The sequence below is a fragment of the Aulonocara stuartgranti genome (genome assembly GCF_965226115.1).
Source record: "Aulonocara stuartgranti genome assembly, chromosome: 19".
Lineage (NCBI taxonomy): Eukaryota > Metazoa > Chordata > Actinopteri > Cichliformes > Cichlidae > Aulonocara > Aulonocara stuartgranti.
In genome coordinates this window covers 22,360,001-22,377,746 of record NC_138955.1, presented here as the reverse complement: position 1 = coordinate 22,377,746, position 17,746 = coordinate 22,360,001, and the positions used below count along the sequence as shown (strand labels likewise).

Sequence of the window (17,746 nt, the reverse complement as noted above, 5' to 3'; positions counted from 1 at the left end):
GTAATAAAAGGTAATAGGAGAGATGTCGAGCAGGCGGAGGACTTGGCTGGAGCAGGAAAAGGCAAAAGGGGAAACGCGAGTGCACGTCTGAAACTTCTTCACTGTCAGTGAATCCTAATTCTTAAGACTAACTAAGAAGAATAAATCTATGTATGAATGTCGTTTTGAGCACATCTCCTCTTTCTACTGATCAATTCTTCCACCTAGTGGATAGATGATAGTATTGCAGCTTGTCTCATCACCTGTTGTGTGTTTTGTGTGCTCCAGAACCTGCGTCCTGTTGGAGTACTGTACGTAAAACACACAAACACTGGAGTGAACACAGCTGCTGAACATCTCTATATTCATAACTTCTTCCTGTTATCTCATATCTGTCTCCCTTCATCTGTGTAGGAACGGTGTACAGATGTATGATTATGTCACTCCTGCTCCTCCACCTAACACCTCCACTCCAAAGTAAGTTTGCTCTGCTGCTTTGGTTCACTGATCTGCAAGTATCTGTCATTTGTTTGCAGATGTCTGCAGGAATTATTGTAATGATCCATTAATGGTGCCTGATTTCATTCAGTTTTACAGCTTGTCTCGTGTTTTTGAACTGCTTCCCTCACAGTTGTACACAGTGCTAACATGTGCTCTTACTCTGTGTTTTATTCCTGAAGAAAAAGAAAGTGCCCAGCCCAGCAGGATGAAGATGGGCCATACGTCAAGAAGCCGCCAAATGCCTTCATGCTCTATCTCAAAGAGCAGAGGCCAAAGGTCATTGCTGAACTCAACATCCCTGGAAGTGCAGCCGTAAATGCAGTGGTGGGACAGAGAGTAAGTGTGTAACTCTGCATACATTTATGCATCTGTTAATGTTGTCTGCTCATGTTTTTGCATGTGTCCCAGCTGTCCTGTAGTTATGTGTAGTAGCAGTGCTCACAGTGTGTTCTTATGATCTTCTGTCCACAGTGGAAGTCGCTTTCAAACGACCAGAAAGCCAGATATTTCAAGCAGGCTGAAACAGAAAGACAGAATCATGCCAAAGAGCATCCAGCCTGGTCGACCAAAGAAAACTATGTATGTCCAAAGTGCCAACATGCAGTTCACACATGTGTGCATCACTGCACTGAATGATGAAACAGTCACTGCACAGAGTTTGTATCAGCTAATGAAAACTCTGTGTTTGTTTTCCTCATTGGACTCCCCTGTTGCAGCCCTTCAGTTCCAGACAGAGGAAGCCTTTGTCGCAGACAGTGAGGAAGAACTGCTGTCAGTGCTGGAAGAGCTCGACCCCCTCCCCATCACTGCGCAGTCTCAGCAGCCCTCACCCACCCCTGCCTCTCCTGTAGATGCCTCTCAAACTGCATCAGTTCAACCCCGAGTTGAATTATTTCAAGACCGAGATGAGCCCATCTGTTTTGCTGAAATCCAAGAAGACATGTGGTCAGTGCTTGACTACCTCCCCGTCTCTCAGCAGTCTAATGTGCTCTCCTCTCCTCATTCACACAACTACTCGACTCCTAAACAAAATCTCATCTGTCCTGCTGATTCCCCTCCATCCAAACTGGCGTCCTCCCCTGTTGCATTCACTGAATTGCCGTCAACAACCCCCATCTTTTGCCAACTAATGAAAAACAATAATTTCATTATAGACGATTGGACCGATTTCAATTGAATTAAACTGTTACTCCTGTTATTTCAACATCTGTCTTTGTGTAAATAAATGAAAAAAACAAACAAAAGATGCTTCTGTCATAAGTTACAGCAGGATGAAACAACCTTCATGTAGTTCTTGTTTTTAACACTGCAAACCTTCTTTAGTTCTTTTGTTTCCTTTCATATTCAGCACACATCTGTCAGTGTCCACTAACTGTCAGGGAAAAGCCAGATAAAAACACTGTGGGGTCTTTTGGGACACGTGCTCGTTGGGTTTACTCATAGATATCAGAAATGATCTGTTCTGTATTCAAAGGATACACGAAGGACGTTTGTATTAAATGCAATATAGCGACTGATCATATGCTGCTTTCTTTGGGGGCTTTTCACCACCATGTTACACAAATCCAGTTTCTAACTGAAAAGAAAATCCTTCACCATTTTCTAATCAAATTCCCTGGTTTCCCATGTCAGAGATGTCATGGCTGAAAGGATCATCGCATATTGAGCTCAAAGCTAAACTCTTGTGTAGGGCCTCTTTCCATGTTGTACCATTCATTTTAAAAAGTCCTGGTAACAAGAGACAGAGGTGACTTGATGTATTACAGTTACTTCCCAATTTACAGAAATGATGTGACTTCTGACATTTTCCTAGCAGGAAATGTGCTACTGTGGGACACTGAAAGAATAAACAGCAAGGCACGTTTTGTTTTAATAACTTTTCTTTACTTCATTTGTATGAACTAGGTTTACCTTACAAAATCTTATACTGTATATAATGTTTTATGTTTAATTCATGTCAATGTCAGCTCGTGTTTACTCGGGTGAGCAGTACCGGCCCACAAAGAGAATGCTCTTGGTGGGTTTATGTCAGATGAAGAAGATGAAGTGATGGTCAAAGAACATTTCAAAGCCCACACTGAGAAGTTGTTCAGAAAAAGAAGTTGAACCTGACCAAGATGAAATCCAAAATTGGGAATTAATTGTTTTATTGTATTATTTTTAATGTCACATATGGTGTTGTGTAATCCGTGTATGTATTATGTGTCTCTGCTGATGTGTTTCATGCCTCACTTTCATTTTACTGTAATTAGGCTAGTTTTAAGTTTCTTGAGTATTCTGATAAGGATACTGTGTAGTATGATTTGCAAATGAAGAGGAATCAATTAGTCTTAAATTAATTGACTAAGAGAAATGAAGCGTTGGAAGAATGTTATGTTGATGACTATGAGGTTTCTGGGGTTTATTCAATAGAGCAACAACTGTGTGGGATCTTTATACAAATTCTTATATTCTATTTAGAGCTTGCTTTAAAGTATGTTAGCAAAAAAACAGCGCACGCATTCGTTTTCACGATTTTTGTTCTTCTTTAGTCATTGGGTCTTTTTAGGTGGTACCTCCAGGTACCACAAGGGGGAATGTGGTGGATTTTTGTGTGATATGTATAACTATACACTATATATCTATGTGCACTGAACATATATATTTTAACTTTCATGTAGAGTCTTAAGCACAAGACATTTTGCTTCACCATGGTTTATTAAGGTGGTGCAGTAACAGGGCAGTTAATGCTGCTGAGAGTTCTCCTGCATAACTCGCTCTCCAGCTAACTAACCTTCCCTAACGTCTTTCATGCAGCACATGTCTGTATCTATTTTTTTCTACTCTTTTACAGAGCATCTTTTTGAGTGTCTTGATTTTAATTTGCTCTAAAAGGGTTGGATCTCCACATCGTTGGTGGAAGAAGATTATCAGGATGGCTTCAAAATTTGCGACTACAGCCCCTCTTCTGTGGAACCAGCTTCCAGTTTGGATTCGGGAGACAGACACTATCTCTACTTTCAAGATTAGGCTTAAAACTTTCCTCTTTGCTAAAGCATATAGTTAGGGCTGGACCAGGTGACCTTGAATCCTCCCTTAGTTATGCTGCAATAGACGTAGGCTGCCGGGGATTCCCATGATGCATTGAGTTTTTCCTTTCCAGTCACCTTTCTCACTCAGTATGAGTTAATAGACCTCTCTGCATTGAATCATATCTGTTATTAACCTCTGTCTCTCTTCCACAGCATGTCTTTTATCCTGTTTTCCTTCTCTTACCCCAACCGGTCGCAGCAGATGGCCCCGCCCCTCCCTGAGCCTGGTTCTGCTGGAGGTTTCTTCCTGTTAAAAGGGAGTTTTTCCTTCCCACTGTCGCCCAAGTGCTTGCTCATAGGGGGTCATATGATTGTTGGGTTGTCCAGCAGTTCATCTATATGTAAAGAAGCACTTAAACTAAAACAGACATAGCTACGTTAATCCTACCGTAAAACAATAAAACAAGGTACGACCTCTCCCATGCTCCCAGGATGTGGGGGTGCATTCCTGGGGTGCACACCAAGCCTGCAGCCTGCTAGAGATCACACACAATTGATTATATGCCTCTAAGTATACATGGTTGAATATTTCCTAATACAAATAACTACATGCAGTATTCTACCATATGCAAACTTATATCACTAAAAGATTATACTGACTACTAAATACAATTTTCCATTGACACCTAATAATTCTGCACTCCCTGTATATTGTATTGCCTCCTGCAGGACAGGCTGCACATGTGAATTTGTCACTGTTTTTTCCTCCTTCTCTTTTTCGTTGTGTTTTTCTCCCAAGTTGGTTTTAGAGTAGGGTCACCTTTTAAAACTATTTGTTTTTTATGCTGGGTTTGTTTTGATTTCCAATGGGCTGGTGCAATATTAGTCGGGCAATGTGCAATTCCTGAGCTTATCCCCTCTTACCTTAGGGGAATTAGGTCTTTTAGAGGTGCTCCGTGTGGATTTGCAGTGAATAAGTTATATTAAGTGATTTTAGTGCCACCAATTATTGCCTGAACTAAAACACTTAGTGCATGCGATAAGTGTTCTGTTGGGCTCGTATTTATTTGGGGTGGATTTGTTTCTTTTAAAGCAACGAGCATCTGGGACCGCCGAGGGAGAGCAAGCCCTCAGGTGATTCAATTCAATTCAATTTTATTTATATAGCGCCAAATCACAACATAAGTCGCCTCAAGGCGCTTCATAGATACAGAGAAAAACCCAACAATCATATGACCCCCTACACAGCAAAATCTCCAGTTTTAAATTAACACTTTTGACAGTGTTATATGTTTAAAAGTAACCTAGTCAGTTTTGAAGATTAACAATGGCTAACACTGAGCAGTGCTGATTTTCTAACACTGGAATATTTCTAACATTTTGAGTTATTTTCCAGTGTTAGAAAATCAGCACTGCTCAGTGTTAGCCATTGTTAATCTTCAAAACTGACTAGGTTACTTTTAAACATATAACACTGTCAAAAGTGTTAATTTAACACTCAACAGTGTTGTATTTAATACTCAGAGGTGTGGACCCATATAGACACTCTCTAGTGTTAATTTAACACTGGAGATTTTGCTGTGTATGAGCAAGCACTTTGGCAACAGTGGGAAGGAAAAACTCCCTTTTAACAGGAAGAAACCTCCGGCAGAACCAGGCTCAGCGAAATAAAAAAAAATTGAAAAAATTGAAAAAACAAAAAAAACAAGCGCGTCCATGCTCACAGGTGTACACACGGGTGATCACACCCACAAACTACACCCTTTTTGGCTCCTACCTCAAAGCACACTGTGTTCTGTTGATCTTATGTGCTGCACAATAATGTTTAATATTTAGTATTTACTGTCATATTCCCATATATCATTGTGATGTTGTTTATTCTATTACTCTTGTTCTCTTCTGCTTGTTTTCTTTTTTCTTTCTCAACAGGTGATCCAGGTGATTGATATATGCATTTTTTTTCTTTTTTCTTTTTTTTTCTTTTTTTTTTTACTGCCCATTCTGTTGGTTTTTGGTTTTTGCCCTTCTCCCCCGTCCCTCTTCTCAGCTGTTTCTCTTTCCCTCTTTCTTTCTCCCCTTCTTTCCCCCAGTCAAGTCTGTCCCGTATTCAACAAGTGAAAATAAAATAAACAATAAAAGGCGAATCAAATGGACCATTATGGCAAGGCTGGGATGGTCAATTTGGTAAAGTAAATCCGTTGGGCATCGTTCTTTGCCCAACAATAATAATAATTCTGATGGCAAAAGAGCCAAACGGGACAGGCAAAAAAAAAAGAAAAAAAAAAAAAAGAACCAGGCTCAGGGAGGGGCGGGGCCATCTGCTGCGACTGGTTGGGGTGAGAGAAGGAAGACAGGATAAAGACATGCTGTGGAAGAGAGACAGAGGTCAATGCAGAGAGGTTTATTACTACATAGTGAGTGAGAAAGGTGACTGGAAAGGAAAAACTCAATGCATCATGGGAATCCCCCGGCAGCCTATGTCTATTGCAGCATAACTAAGGGAGGATTCAGGGTCATCTGGTCCAGCCCTAACTATATGCTTTAGCATATAGTGATAGTTGCATTGCTGGCAGGTTGCACCAATAAGACTATATTGTGGTCGTTAGTGACCTTTTCCATTTTGATGTTTTAGGCCTTTTGCAAACCCTTTGTGTTTTCTTTTAAAATAATAAATTTTAACGCATCTGACTGATATTGACCCTCTTGTCCCGTTTATTCTGGGCTCGTTCCTGTAAGAGCTTTGGGCCTGAAAGTTTGCACGAGTAGTATAGAGGCCCTTAGCGGTTACTCTGTGGCTTTTACTCGCTACAGTACACGATGAAGATGTTTTATCTGGTCCAATGACTGCATGCTTCTGTTGTCTTTACAAATTTAATGTGAAAATAAAAACACATGCAAATTAAAGTCCAGAGCTTAACCTGACTGAAATGCTGTGGTGTGTGGGTCATCGGGACTGCGTGAGACAAAAACAGTATCCTGTAACTCAGCCAGGGTTGCTCTCATGGTCAGTAAGACAACACGTTATTTGGTAAAGGCTAGAAAATAGGGAAAAATCGTTAGTGCTGAGAGGCTGGGACTAGTTTGGGGCACCAATGAAGGGATAGTTTAGTGCAAACTATAATTTCTCCCCATCAGTTTTAACCAGTTACACCAGTATACACATTCACATATAAAACTTTGTATACTGCTGAGCCAGGTTACTCTCTCTTGGGAAAACTGGCTGCAGGTAACTGCCTGTGGTTTTCTGAACAAAAGAGATCTGTCAGTGTTCCTGGGTCATTGTCCCAGTGTTTTTCAGTTTTGGACTTTGTCACTGTTTCCTGTTTTATTATGTTAGCTCCGACCTGTGTGCGTTATCTTTTGTTCCACTTCCTGTGTTATTACTTAGATTTAGTTCAGCTGTGTGTATCACCTTGTTCTTATCACAATTACCCAGTTTAATTTAAACCCTCTGTTTCTCTCAGTTTATTGTCATTGTTGATTCTGCATGTGTGTTTCTGGTTCAGTTCAGCACATGAGCCTGACAGGACTCATGTACATGCTCATCTTTAATCATTAAATGCCTTATAAATCATTCAATGCCTTACAGATACTGAAGGACCCGTCCCATCCTGGCAACAAACTGTTCCAACTTCTGCAATCTGGTAGAAGGTTCCGCATCTTCCGGGCAAGGACAGAGAGACTCAAGAGGAGCTTCTATCCCCAAGCCATCCGTGCCCTAAACACACACACCCGCCCTCTCACATCATCTATAATTGACTGAGACAGGACTCTTCCAGACACTAAACCAAGGCACAATGTACATTTCAATTCCTTTAATTTTAAATATGTTTATATTGTCTATCCTGTAAAATAGTCAGATGTCTATTCATATTAATGTACAGAATTCACCTGCTTGCTGCTGCTAATGCATATTCACCCAATGTAAATACCACTATATATATATATACACACACACACACACACACACACACACACACACACATATATACACACACACACACACACACACATATATATACACACACACACACACACACATATATACACACACACACACACACACACACACACATATACACACACACATATACACACACACATACACACACACACATATATACACACACACACACATACATATATACACACACACACACATACATATATACACACACACACACACACACACATATATACACACACATATATACACACATATATACACACACATATATACACACACACACACACACACACACATATATACACACACACACACACATATATACACACACACACACACACACATATATACACACACACACACACACACACACATATATATATACACATATACATACATATACACATAAACACATATACATACATATACACATACTTGTATAACTATGCATGTGACAAATAAAGAACCTTGAACCTTGAACCTTGAACCTTGAACAAATACATTTATCAAAAGAAGAAATGTTTTGGCTTTGAGTTCTCAAGGTGAATAAATAAACACGCTAACAGTTGCTGTAATCATGATGATGATAATCTGTGAGGTGACATTAAAAGCTGACCAGCAGCTGTTGGTTGTCCCAAAATCTAGGCTAAAACGTAGAGGAGAACGAGCCTTTTCGATTATGGCCCCCAAACTTTGGAATATGCTGCCTTTAAATATTAGACAGGCATCTTCGTTTCCTGTTTTTAAGTCGCTTTTGAAAACACCTTTTGTCGATAGCATCTAGACTGGTGTGAGTTGATATGTTCATTATGTATATTATTATGCTTCAATGTGAGTGTCAGTGGTTTTATCTTGTGTTTTACCCTTTTGTTTCTGTACAGCACTTTGGGGAAACCTGTTTTTAAATTGGATTTGGATTTTTTGGATAAAATGGCTTCCTTTTAACTGTAAACTAAAAGAGATAAACTAAACACATAACACATGGCAGTTATGTTCATTTCTGACTGCACTCTTAAACCTGCCTCATCAGTCGTCCATCTGTAAGAACTTGTGTTGTCCTTGTTATATATAAGTTTAACAGTACAGTTAGTATTACAAACGGCTAAAAAACAATATTATTGCTGAGATCACCTGGAATTTAAATCTTTTTATTAATGTAATACTTAAGCCTTTCATGCATGAATTATGACAACTTCAATCAGGATTTTTTTCTTAAGTAGTTTTATTCGTCTTTAGGCATAAAAAGATGGGTAAAGCAAATATATGAGTTCTTCATGATTTTCAGCTGATGAAACTCGCCAGCCATCCCACTGCTGCTCCAGCACCAGCTACAGCAGCACCAGCAGTAGCTGACAGACCAGCTGCACCTGCAGCACCATGACACAAAGAAGCTGAGAAATACTTATACTTTGTGCCTATATAACTTCAGTCCTGCTGATATCACAGTGTACTGAATCATTATCATCGTCATTATTCACAGTTATCGTTATCATTAATGATACAATTGATGATGTCATTGTTATATTTATTATCATAATGATACAATATAGTGTCATTATCTAATCTAAAATTGTGATATTTTCATGAAAATTGTCTTTTTGCTTGTTGTTGCAAGTTAAAATCCGAATAAAACGTCTAATTATTTATTTACCTGCTGACTGCAAAGCAGCCACCACACTTCCAGCTGCCACTCCTCCTCCGTTAGCAACTGCAGCAGACGACATCATGCCTGCAGCGTAGGAGCCTGCAGCTATTCCTGCTGAGGTGAAACCAGCAGCTCCCAGAAGAGCAGGAGCAGCGACTACGGCACCTACTGCAGGAAGAAGACATGGATCAGACATGGATCGGGCTTTGATTCAAATGAGTTAAAATTGAATAAAGTGCTTACCTGCTCCTGCAGCACTGCACACAGCTGTCACTACAACACAACATAAGAACACACATTAACATTCCATAATTTTTTTAAATCAAAGACGATCCATGCACAGCAACTCAAATGACTCACCGGGGTCCATGTCTTTATCTGCTCTGCGTCTGCTCTGAAATGGGCTGATTTTTATAGCAAGAAAGGTTTCCTTTCCTCGGAAACAAAACTTTATGTTCAGAGCTGAAAAAAAGAGGGCGACAGAGAGCCACACAAACTGGAGAGTCATTTCTCTTTACTTTTTGTGTTTCTTATCTTTGCTTATAGTGGTAAATGCCGTGGTGTTAGTAGGATTTATGAAGTGGTCACATGTATAAAATAAAGAAACCAGTGTCTTTGTGGCTGTAGCTTCTGAAAGAAATGTTCTTTATAGCATAAAATAAAATAAATAATTTTTGATTTCGTTCATGAGAAATTTGCATCAGATTAAACGCCAGTGTGTCATTCACAACAGTTTAAATGTCGGAAATTAGTTTTTGGCAGACCATCAATTTATAACCAGATGGTAATATGTCACTTTGTTAGCAGTGCATAATAATGCACTGATAAAACAAAATCCAAACAATTTGTGCTTACAAGTAGAATTTGTATCATGTGCGACACTCGAGTGTGTCCGACTTTGTGTTTTCACTTCAAGCTTTGGTGATCGCTTTATTTCTGCCAGTTATAGAAACCAAATATGTCAGCTTTGGTACTCAATTATATAAAAATAATGATACATGTCTTAGTATTTTCAGATAACATAAATAGAATAATAAAATATAAACAAAATAATAAAAATAACCAGAACACAACTTTAAAATGCTTTTCATTATTAGGGCTTTATTTAAAGTTGCACAATTTGACCGTGTTCATGTGTTTTGTAATAAAACACCACAGCATTACCAGCACTCACATTTCAGCCAAGCTTTACTGAAGCATGGCGCTGATACTATTGCAACTGTTTCCAATTGGCAGCAGTAAATATGTCATTTATTACTATTTTTTTTCTTTCTGATTATCATAATTTCCTGGTCTCAGATGAGAGCAGCCACCAATCCTCCAACAGCCCCTCCAACAGTACCCACGGCTGCGGTGGCGGCCCCAGACAGACCTGCCATACCTGCAGAGAGAAAACAGGCTTCAGAACACCAGACAGCTGATCGAGCAGTTAGATGAAGTAACTGAGCTGCAGAGGAGAGGGGGAGGCTTTATCCTACGACGGAGTATTAGAGCCACAAGAAAAAAGTTGTTGATATGGACATTACTGTTTGAACACAAGCTGCCACATGCGCTATATCCGCTAAAGAAAATTCCTTATTTAGATGAGTTAGTGAAACAAACTGATCAGCCGTCTTGTGATACAACATTCATCCTCTTTATTGCACGAGGATGTAACCATCGATAACCTCGCATCTGTCCATTACCAGCTTTTTGTACAACCTAACACTTATCACCACACTGTGTTTATGAGCTTAAAGAAAAATCATTTCTTTCTTTCTTACTAAAACCGATTCTGAAGCACAATTTCACAAACTCTGATGACATACAGTAGCAACCGTGGGAGCTTTTCTTCAGACACTTGTAATCTCCACATTTCGACTTTATTCTCAAAATGATTGATAATATTTTTTCTTTACGTGGACCTAATAGTCCGTCGTATTATCCTCACTGCAGCACAGTCACATGTTATTGTTTCTGGGATCTTTCAGGTTTATAATAAAGGTTTTTGAGTAATCGCTGGTAAAATATTTATTTATTTATTTTTACCTGCTGACTGCAAAACAGCCACTGCACTTCCTGCTGCCACTCCTCCTCCATTGGCCACAGCAGCTGCAGACATCATGCTTGCAGCGTAGGAGCCTGCAGCTATACCAACTGAGGTGAAACCTACAGCCCCCAGGACAATAGGAGCAGACACCACTGCTCCACCTGACAACAGGAAGAAACACCTGGTTACTGATCATCAGGATGTTTTAAAATGAATACATGTATGATATGTGTGACTTCACCTATGAGTGTTAGATGTAAAAATACATAAATAAACAAAGAGGTTTGTTACCTGCTCCGATTGCGATCGCTAAGCCTGTCACTGAAACATAAGAAAGAAAGGGGAAAAAAAACATCTTACCAAAGCTCAGCCTGAACTATTTAGACATTTTCAGTGATGCTACAATCATGAACTTATATGATGTAGAGATGATTTGAAAAAGGCAGCTGTACTCACACAGACCCATTGTTGCACTCAGGATCAGGAGCCTAAGCCTGGACTGTGTTGGACGACTGGACTTATATAGGAGTGTGAGGATCAGCTGTTTTCCCGGAAAATGAAACTCTTAGAATGGGCGTCACTGGGTCTGTGATGTAAATAAACTTTCTTTAGTCATCATGGAACAAGTGATTGTGAGGTTGGATCTCAGGGGTTTGACATATTTACTCATTTATTTAATGCCATCTTTATTACGGATTTTACACATGGATTATTTCAAGGGTTTTTCTTTCTGTTTTAATCCTTATGTTAAATCACTTGCTTAATATGAAAACAAACAAGAACAACCTTATCACAGGGAGCATATATAAACGTTACTTGGGTCACTGAAAATGTTTCTGTATTATGTGTGGGAGCAAAAAAGATCACTGGCAGATCTGTAAGGACGGCAGATATACTGCACTTCTTTAAACCTCTGACCTTCCTCAGAGAAAATAAATTACACATTTAAAATAATTAGAGGCCAAAAAGTTCTTCCTCAGGTGGAGACAGACACCAACATGCATCCAAGCACATTTTTGAAAGTGCTGGATTTTTAATGTCACAACTGGAACATTTCATGGAGACCAGAACAGAAACGTCTTTATTGCCTTACAAGAAATGTCTTAGGTGACCTGATTTAAACAAGCACTTTGGTTGTTGTGTATTTATTTTGTTGCACAAAAGTTTCAGTTCATAAGAAATGGTTCTTGTAGTTGTTCAAAGATTGTCACACCACTGCAATGACGACAGCATTAAACCTCGCCCATACTGCAAACATACCCATGACATACCGGCATAGTTTACATTCAGGTAAGTGATGATTGAAGGAACAGGACTTTGTCTTTCTCTTTCTCCTTTCAAAACAAGTTGTGTGCATTTATTTTCTCATGATAGCAAAGCTCGGCATTCCTCATGACATTAATGTGAATCAACACAGTTTAAGCTTAAAAAATGTCAACCTTAATATAAATGATGGTTTATAGGCTTTAAGTCTGTCTCATGGAGCTCTAACATCCTCATCTACAGACTTATAAACAAAAGGGTGTAAAAGTTGTGTGTTGGAACACATTTTGATTCAATATCCTTGTGAGCATTATTTAAAAGGTACTGCAGTGTAGAAAGTAGTGCTGTTATAAAAATGTGGAGAAGAAGCCAATCAACAATCATGACTATAACACTTAAAGGTTTAAGTCTTTGCTACAGAGAAACTGCAAGTGTTTTTATGTAACAACCCCCCCTGTTTTAGGGCAAGAGGCAGGGTACTGAGTCTGTCTCAGGGATCACTAACTCATAGACACAATCGTTCATAGTCAGATTCACACATATGGGCAATTCAGACTTTCCAACTGACCTAGGCCCACTAACTGCATATGTTTGGACTGTGCAGTTGAGCTCTTGGACTGTGGGAGGAAGGGAGAATACCTGGAGAGAACCTGCAGACTCCACACAGAAAGAAAGGTGGAACTGAACTCAGGACCTTGCTGTGAGGCATCACTGCTAACCAGCGTGCCACCGTGCTGCCCCAGGTTTGTTGTTATAATAATGAAGTTATTACTACACATAATTTGTTATTGTGCAGAGCCCATTGTTACTGCAATGAGATTATTTGGATCATTGCAAAGAAATGTTTCTTTCATTCTTTATGTGGTTTCCACAATCATAAGATGAATATGTTACTGTTTAGAAAAAAAAAACATCATGCTGCTCCTCCCCTGTCTAGTGTGTATTGTTCTTTCAGAAATGGGAGTGTCAACTCTTGAAAAAAAAAAAAAGTAAAAGACATGGATCAGCTTTCCATGACTGCAGTTGAGCTCTCGGTGTCTTAGTGTTATCATTGAAAGCATGGACACAAGCTTTGAAGAGATATGTGAGTATATGTATATATATATATATGCAGTCTATATGAATTATTATTGTTACTGTCAAGATTTTATTTGATATCTTTTTGTATTTTATTAACAGGCAAGGCAGTCCTTGGGTCCCCAGGTACACCATCACATCACCACAGCATAATTTTGATATGAAAATCTTTATTATAAGTTTGTTTTTGTTTTTTGTTTTTAATCTAGGACCTGATGGAACTGTGATTCTGACCCCTGCCCATTTGCCTACACTGGGGTTCACTTCAGCTGGAATAGCAGCAGGCTCCATCGCTGCCAACCTGATTGCACATTTAGCACTCGCTAATGTAGGTGGAGCAGGTCTCATAGCAATCTTGCAGTCCTGGGGTAAAAAAACATTTTTGTTATATATTCTCTCTCTCCCTCTCACTCTCTCTAAATGTGTGTAAAACAAAACCAAACAAACAGACATGTTTTCTCATTGAGCGGGAACAGGATCAGCTTCAGGTAAATTCAGAATAGTAATATTTTAGTCCACTTCGCTTTTGATGTTTATCTAAGTACATGTCAAACATATAAAATGCTCTTATTGAACACGTCTCTATAAATAAATGTTCACGACTAAAATAATTTATGTATCAGGTGGTGAAGATGGAAAAATAAAAGCTTTGCTCATGTTGAACAAGTATAACAAACAGCTAATGGTGTCTAATGTGATTTTACTGTAGGCGCAGCATATCTGTCTTGGATTGCCCCTTTATTGTTTGGCAGTGTTGGAGGAGCAGCAAGTTGGATGTTCACAATTGCGTGTAACGTGACTGTGAGATTTGAAGGTTAACACACTGAATAAACACAAATTTTCAAACACTTAGATAAAGCATGTGTTGAGAACTGAATTACAAAAATCATTGATAAAAATTGTTGCTGATTTTTACCTGTCATTTTGAAGTAAAATATTATTGTAAAGGGTAAAGATGTTTTATCAGATCCAAAGACTGTTTGACGCTTCTGTTCTCTTCATGAATCTAATGTCAAAATAAAAACACATGCAAAATAAAAGTATAGTTGGTTTTATTGTAAACACCATAATGTAATGTACAGTAACAATATCAAATCCATAGTCCATAAATGCATCACTCTTACAGAGCCAGTAATCTGACTGTGTTCAATGGGCTCAAACACCTGTTTCAGTCAGTGACGGGCAAGTTACACCTTTTTTGTCATGTGTTTTTTTCCTGGGTTTTCTGTCCCTCTCCATTAAAATTAAACTACCATAAAAACGAGTGACTGTTCATTTCTCTGTAACTGGGGAAGCATACAAATTGTTTAGGGTTCAAAATTTTTTTTTCTACCACTGTAACTGAAACGTGGAAGAAATATAGAGACTGGATTTAAAGGCCTGAAGACAACACTGACAATTTGAGGACTGAGATCACTTACAATAATATCATTGATGGAGATACAAATTAAGGCAGATATGTAAGAAAGAAAGTCTTTTCGTTTTTTACCCCGGCTCTTCACTGATATACTGCTTGGTGCTTGTTTTCTGCACAGTCCCACAATGTTATTGGAAGCTCAGACCATGCAAGGATTAGAGAAACTGCAAATAAAACAAAATGAAAACAAAGAGCTTCATCACTGACTTTATTACTTTCTATAGATTTCTCTGTTATTATCCTAAAGCTCATACAATTAGAAAATGGCTGGAAGGGCTGCCATGAGAAGCCTGTTATCTTTCAAAAGAACAAGGCAGCAGCTTTGCAAAGATTCATCTAAACAAACCACAAAACTTGTCATTCGGACAGGTGACCCCACAGTGGTCTTTTTGTCACAGAACAGTTCATGGAGGACAGGACCTTTATTGCCTTAGGTGTTGCTTCTTAATGCTCTTTTTTAACATTAAAAAGCTTTTATGAATATTTGACATGTATTTATGTTTTTTAATGCTCATATTTATTTATTATTTTTTTTTATCATACTTGTTCTATTTAAACAAGTTCTGTGCATTGAATTTGTCAGGGCAGGTTAGTTTGAATGACCCGTTTTACCTTTTGTTATATGTTCTGTTTGCTTAGGAGGAAATCCCTTCTTGGGATGGGCTGGGAGGTCAGTTCCTTCATCATGATTATGCAAATTCTCATGACCATTGATCAGCAACCATTGATCAAAGCCCACTGATCATTGGCCATGAATACCATTGACAGAGAGTTGGGGAATGGCTGTAATCACAGTATTGTAAGATGGTGAAAGATGTACTCTTAGGCCCTCGTAGGAATTTGCCTTTAGGGCCTTTTCTTTCTTACTTCAAAACAAGTTCTGTACTTTTAATTATTAAGGCAGGTTAGTTTGAGTGACCTGTTTTTTCTTTTGTTGTATGTTCTGTTTGCTTAAGAGGAAATTCCTTCTTGCATTCTGTCAGTCTGCCCCAGCACAGCTGTGGCTACAACTGTGGCTTGCCTCCACCAGTGTGTGAATGTGAGAGTGAATGAATAGTGGAATTGTAAAGCGCTTTGAGGGCCCCAAAAAGCGCTATATAAATGCAATCCATTATTATTATTATTATTAAGAGCAGTGGGTTGGGTGATCTCAACTATGTGTAACGTGACTGTGAAATATGAAGATTAAACCATTGAATAACGTATACTGGCCTACAAATGTTTCCTCCTGTGACAAATCTCAATATCCTGAATGAAAATGTATTCTTATATGTAAATGTCAAAGACTGAGATTAAATCATGATTTGAGAATTACAAAAATGTTTGATAACCTTTGTTGCTGATTTTTACTCATGATTTTGAAATAAAATATAATTGTAGAGGATAAAGATGTTTTATCTGGTCCAATGACTGCATGCTCCTGTTGTCTTTACAAATTTAATGTGAAAATAAAAACACATGCAAATTAAAGTCCAGAGCTTAACCTGACTGAAATGCTGTGGTGTGTGGGTCATCGGGACTGCGTGAGACAAAAACAGTATCCTGTAACTCAGCCAGGGTTGCTCTCATGGTCAGTAAGACAACACGTTATTTGGTAAAGGCTAGAAAATAGGGAAAAATCGTTAGTGCTGAGAGGCTGGGACTAGTTTGGGGCACCAATGAAGGGATAGTTTAGTGCAAACTATAATTTCTCCCCATCAGTTTTAACCAGTTACACCAGTATACACATTCACATATAAAACTTTGTATACTGCTGAGCCAGGTTACTCTCTCTTGGGAAAACTGGCTGCAGGTAACTGCCTGTGGTTTTCTGAACAAAAGAGATCTGTCAGTGTTCCTGGGTCATTGTCCCAGTGTTTTTCAGTTTTGGACTTTGTCACTGTTTCCTGTTTTATTATGTTAGCTCCGACCTGTGTGCGTTATCTTTTGTTCCACTTCCTGTGTTATTACTTAGATTTAGTTCAGCTGTGTGTATCACCTTGTTCTTATCACCATTACCCAGTTTAATTTAAACCCTCTGTTTCATAAGGTTTTGTTACTGAGGAAAGGAAACCTTGCTTGCTATAAAAATCAGCCCATTTCAGAGCAGACGCAGGACAGAGGAGCTGTCATGATCCTGGGTCCTTTTGACCCAGCGTTTTGTGTTTTCTCTTCGCGATTTTGGTTCTGTTCTCTAATTGGTGTTTACCCTGTTCCCCCCCGTGTGTTCCTGTTTTATTGTGAAGGTCTGCGTCTTATGTGAGTGTTTTCAGTTTGCCTCCCTGGTCTCGTCATGTTAATCACTCCCAGCTGTGTCTCCCACCTGTGTGTAATCTCCCTGTGTTCTCTGATTGTATTTAAGTTGTATTTTCTGTCTTGGTAATCGCTGGTTCGTCTGTGTTGTTTCCCCTCGCTCTCCCTGTATGTATTTCTCCGGACCTCCCTGCATCCTCATTCTGGTTTGTCTTATTAGTTTACCCAGTTTAGGTTTCCGGTTTCATGTTTTGTCGCCACCGCTGTTTGTACTCACACCCCTGTAAATAAACACTCATCTGCACCAGAGCTGCCGCATTTTGGGTCCTATTTCATATTCCACACGGCTTGCCCCAGCAAACCGTGACAGGAGCAGTGGCAGCTGGACGTGTGGTGGCTGTTTTGCAGTCAGCAGGTAAGTTAATACTTAGATGTTTCATTAGGATTTTAACTTGTAACAAAGAAAAAGTTCATGAAAACATCATAATCTTAGATTAGATAATGACACTATGCTCTATCATTATAATAGTACATATAACAATGACATAATCAATGATCTAATTAATGATAACAATAACTGTGAATAATGATTCAATTCATTTTAATTTTATTTATACAGCACTAA

General features: G+C 38.9%; 5 protein-coding genes across 7 annotated transcripts in view; 3 read left to right on the top strand and 2 right to left on the bottom strand.

The window, feature by feature from the left end:
• Nucleotides 1-1,691, top strand: part of LOC309695172 (transcription factor 7-like 1-B) — a 72,361-nt gene extending 70,670 nt beyond the window's left edge. For both annotated transcript variants that reach the window (XM_082515670.1, XM_082515669.1), the window contains exons 2-5: nt 394-456; nt 660-816; nt 952-1,059; nt 1,197-1,691. In XM_082515670.1, the coding sequence (XP_082371796.1) occupies nt 407-456; nt 660-816; nt 952-1,059; nt 1,197-1,331 (450 nt within the window). In that variant the 5' untranslated portion in view covers nt 394-406 and the 3' untranslated portion in view covers nt 1,332-1,691. The remainder of the gene's footprint in view (nt 1-393; nt 457-659; nt 817-951; nt 1,060-1,196) is intronic.
• Nucleotides 1,692-8,669: 6,978 nt separating this feature from the next.
• Nucleotides 8,670-9,584, bottom strand: LOC309695175 (uncharacterized protein). Its single transcript, XM_082515676.1, has 4 exons — nt 9,464-9,584; nt 9,347-9,376; nt 9,110-9,271; nt 8,670-8,825 (listed from the first exon to the last, which is right to left on the bottom strand). The coding sequence occupies exons 1-4, from the start codon at nt 9,471-9,473 to the stop codon at nt 8,740-8,742; spliced, it is 288 nt and encodes a 95-aa protein (XP_082371802.1). The 5' UTR covers nt 9,474-9,584; the 3' UTR covers nt 8,670-8,739.
• A 600-nt stretch (nt 9,585-10,184) lies between these two features.
• Nucleotides 10,185-11,667, bottom strand: LOC309695187 (interferon alpha-inducible protein 27, mitochondrial-like). Its single transcript, XM_082515690.1, has 4 exons — nt 11,589-11,667; nt 11,424-11,453; nt 11,132-11,293; nt 10,185-10,484 (listed from the first exon to the last, which is right to left on the bottom strand). Exons 1-4 carry the CDS (start codon nt 11,596-11,598, stop codon nt 10,399-10,401), a joined length of 288 nt encoding a protein of 95 aa, XP_082371816.1. The 5' UTR covers nt 11,599-11,667; the 3' UTR covers nt 10,185-10,398.
• A 1,716-nt stretch (nt 11,668-13,383) lies between these two features.
• Nucleotides 13,384-14,791, top strand: LOC309695181 (interferon alpha-inducible protein 27-like protein 1). The gene is made up of 4 exons (XM_082515682.1): nt 13,384-13,479; nt 13,575-13,598; nt 13,682-13,840; nt 14,182-14,791. Exons 1-4 carry the CDS (start codon nt 13,455-13,457, stop codon nt 14,289-14,291), a joined length of 318 nt encoding a protein of 105 aa, XP_082371808.1. The 5' UTR covers nt 13,384-13,454; the 3' UTR covers nt 14,292-14,791.
• Nucleotides 14,792-17,051: 2,260 nt separating this feature from the next.
• The window catches only part of LOC309695032 (uncharacterized protein), a 2,144-nt gene continuing 1,449 nt past the window's right edge, over nt 17,052-17,746 (top strand). Inside the window, exon 1 of one of the 2 annotated variants that reach the window (XM_082515391.1) lies at nt 17,052-17,536. The gene's annotated coding sequence lies outside the window, so the exon portion shown is untranslated. The remainder of the gene's footprint in view (nt 17,537-17,746) is intronic. The other variant, XM_082515392.1, reaches the window with a different exon arrangement.

Excerpts from the sequence above, each read along its gene's own strand:
- LOC309695181 (XM_082515682.1), top strand. The coding sequence starts at position 13,455 with ATGGACACAAGCTTTGAAGAGATAT. Across the intron at positions 13,599-13,681 it reads GGCAGTCCTTGGGTCCCCAG|GACCTGATGGAACTGTGATT; the intron begins GTACACCATCAC and ends TTTTTAATCTAG. Across the intron at positions 13,841-14,181 it reads AGCAATCTTGCAGTCCTGGG|GCGCAGCATATCTGTCTTGG; the intron begins GTAAAAAAACAT and ends ATTTTACTGTAG.
- LOC309695187 (XM_082515690.1), bottom strand. Across the intron at positions 11,294-11,423 it reads AGCGATCGCAATCGGAGCAG|GTGGAGCAGTGGTGTCTGCT; the intron begins GTAACAAACCTC and ends TCCTGTTGTCAG. Across the intron at positions 10,485-11,131 it reads GGCTGTTTTGCAGTCAGCAG|GTATGGCAGGTCTGTCTGGG; the intron begins GTAAAAATAAAT and ends TTCTCTCTGCAG.
- LOC309695175 (XM_082515676.1), bottom strand. Across the intron at positions 9,272-9,346 it reads GTGCAGTGCTGCAGGAGCAG|TAGGTGCCGTAGTCGCTGCT; the intron begins GTAAGCACTTTA and ends TTCTTCCTGCAG. Across the intron at positions 8,826-9,109 it reads GGCTGCTTTGCAGTCAGCAG|GTGCAGCTGGTCTGTCAGCT; the intron begins GTAAATAAATAA and ends ATGGTGCTGCAG.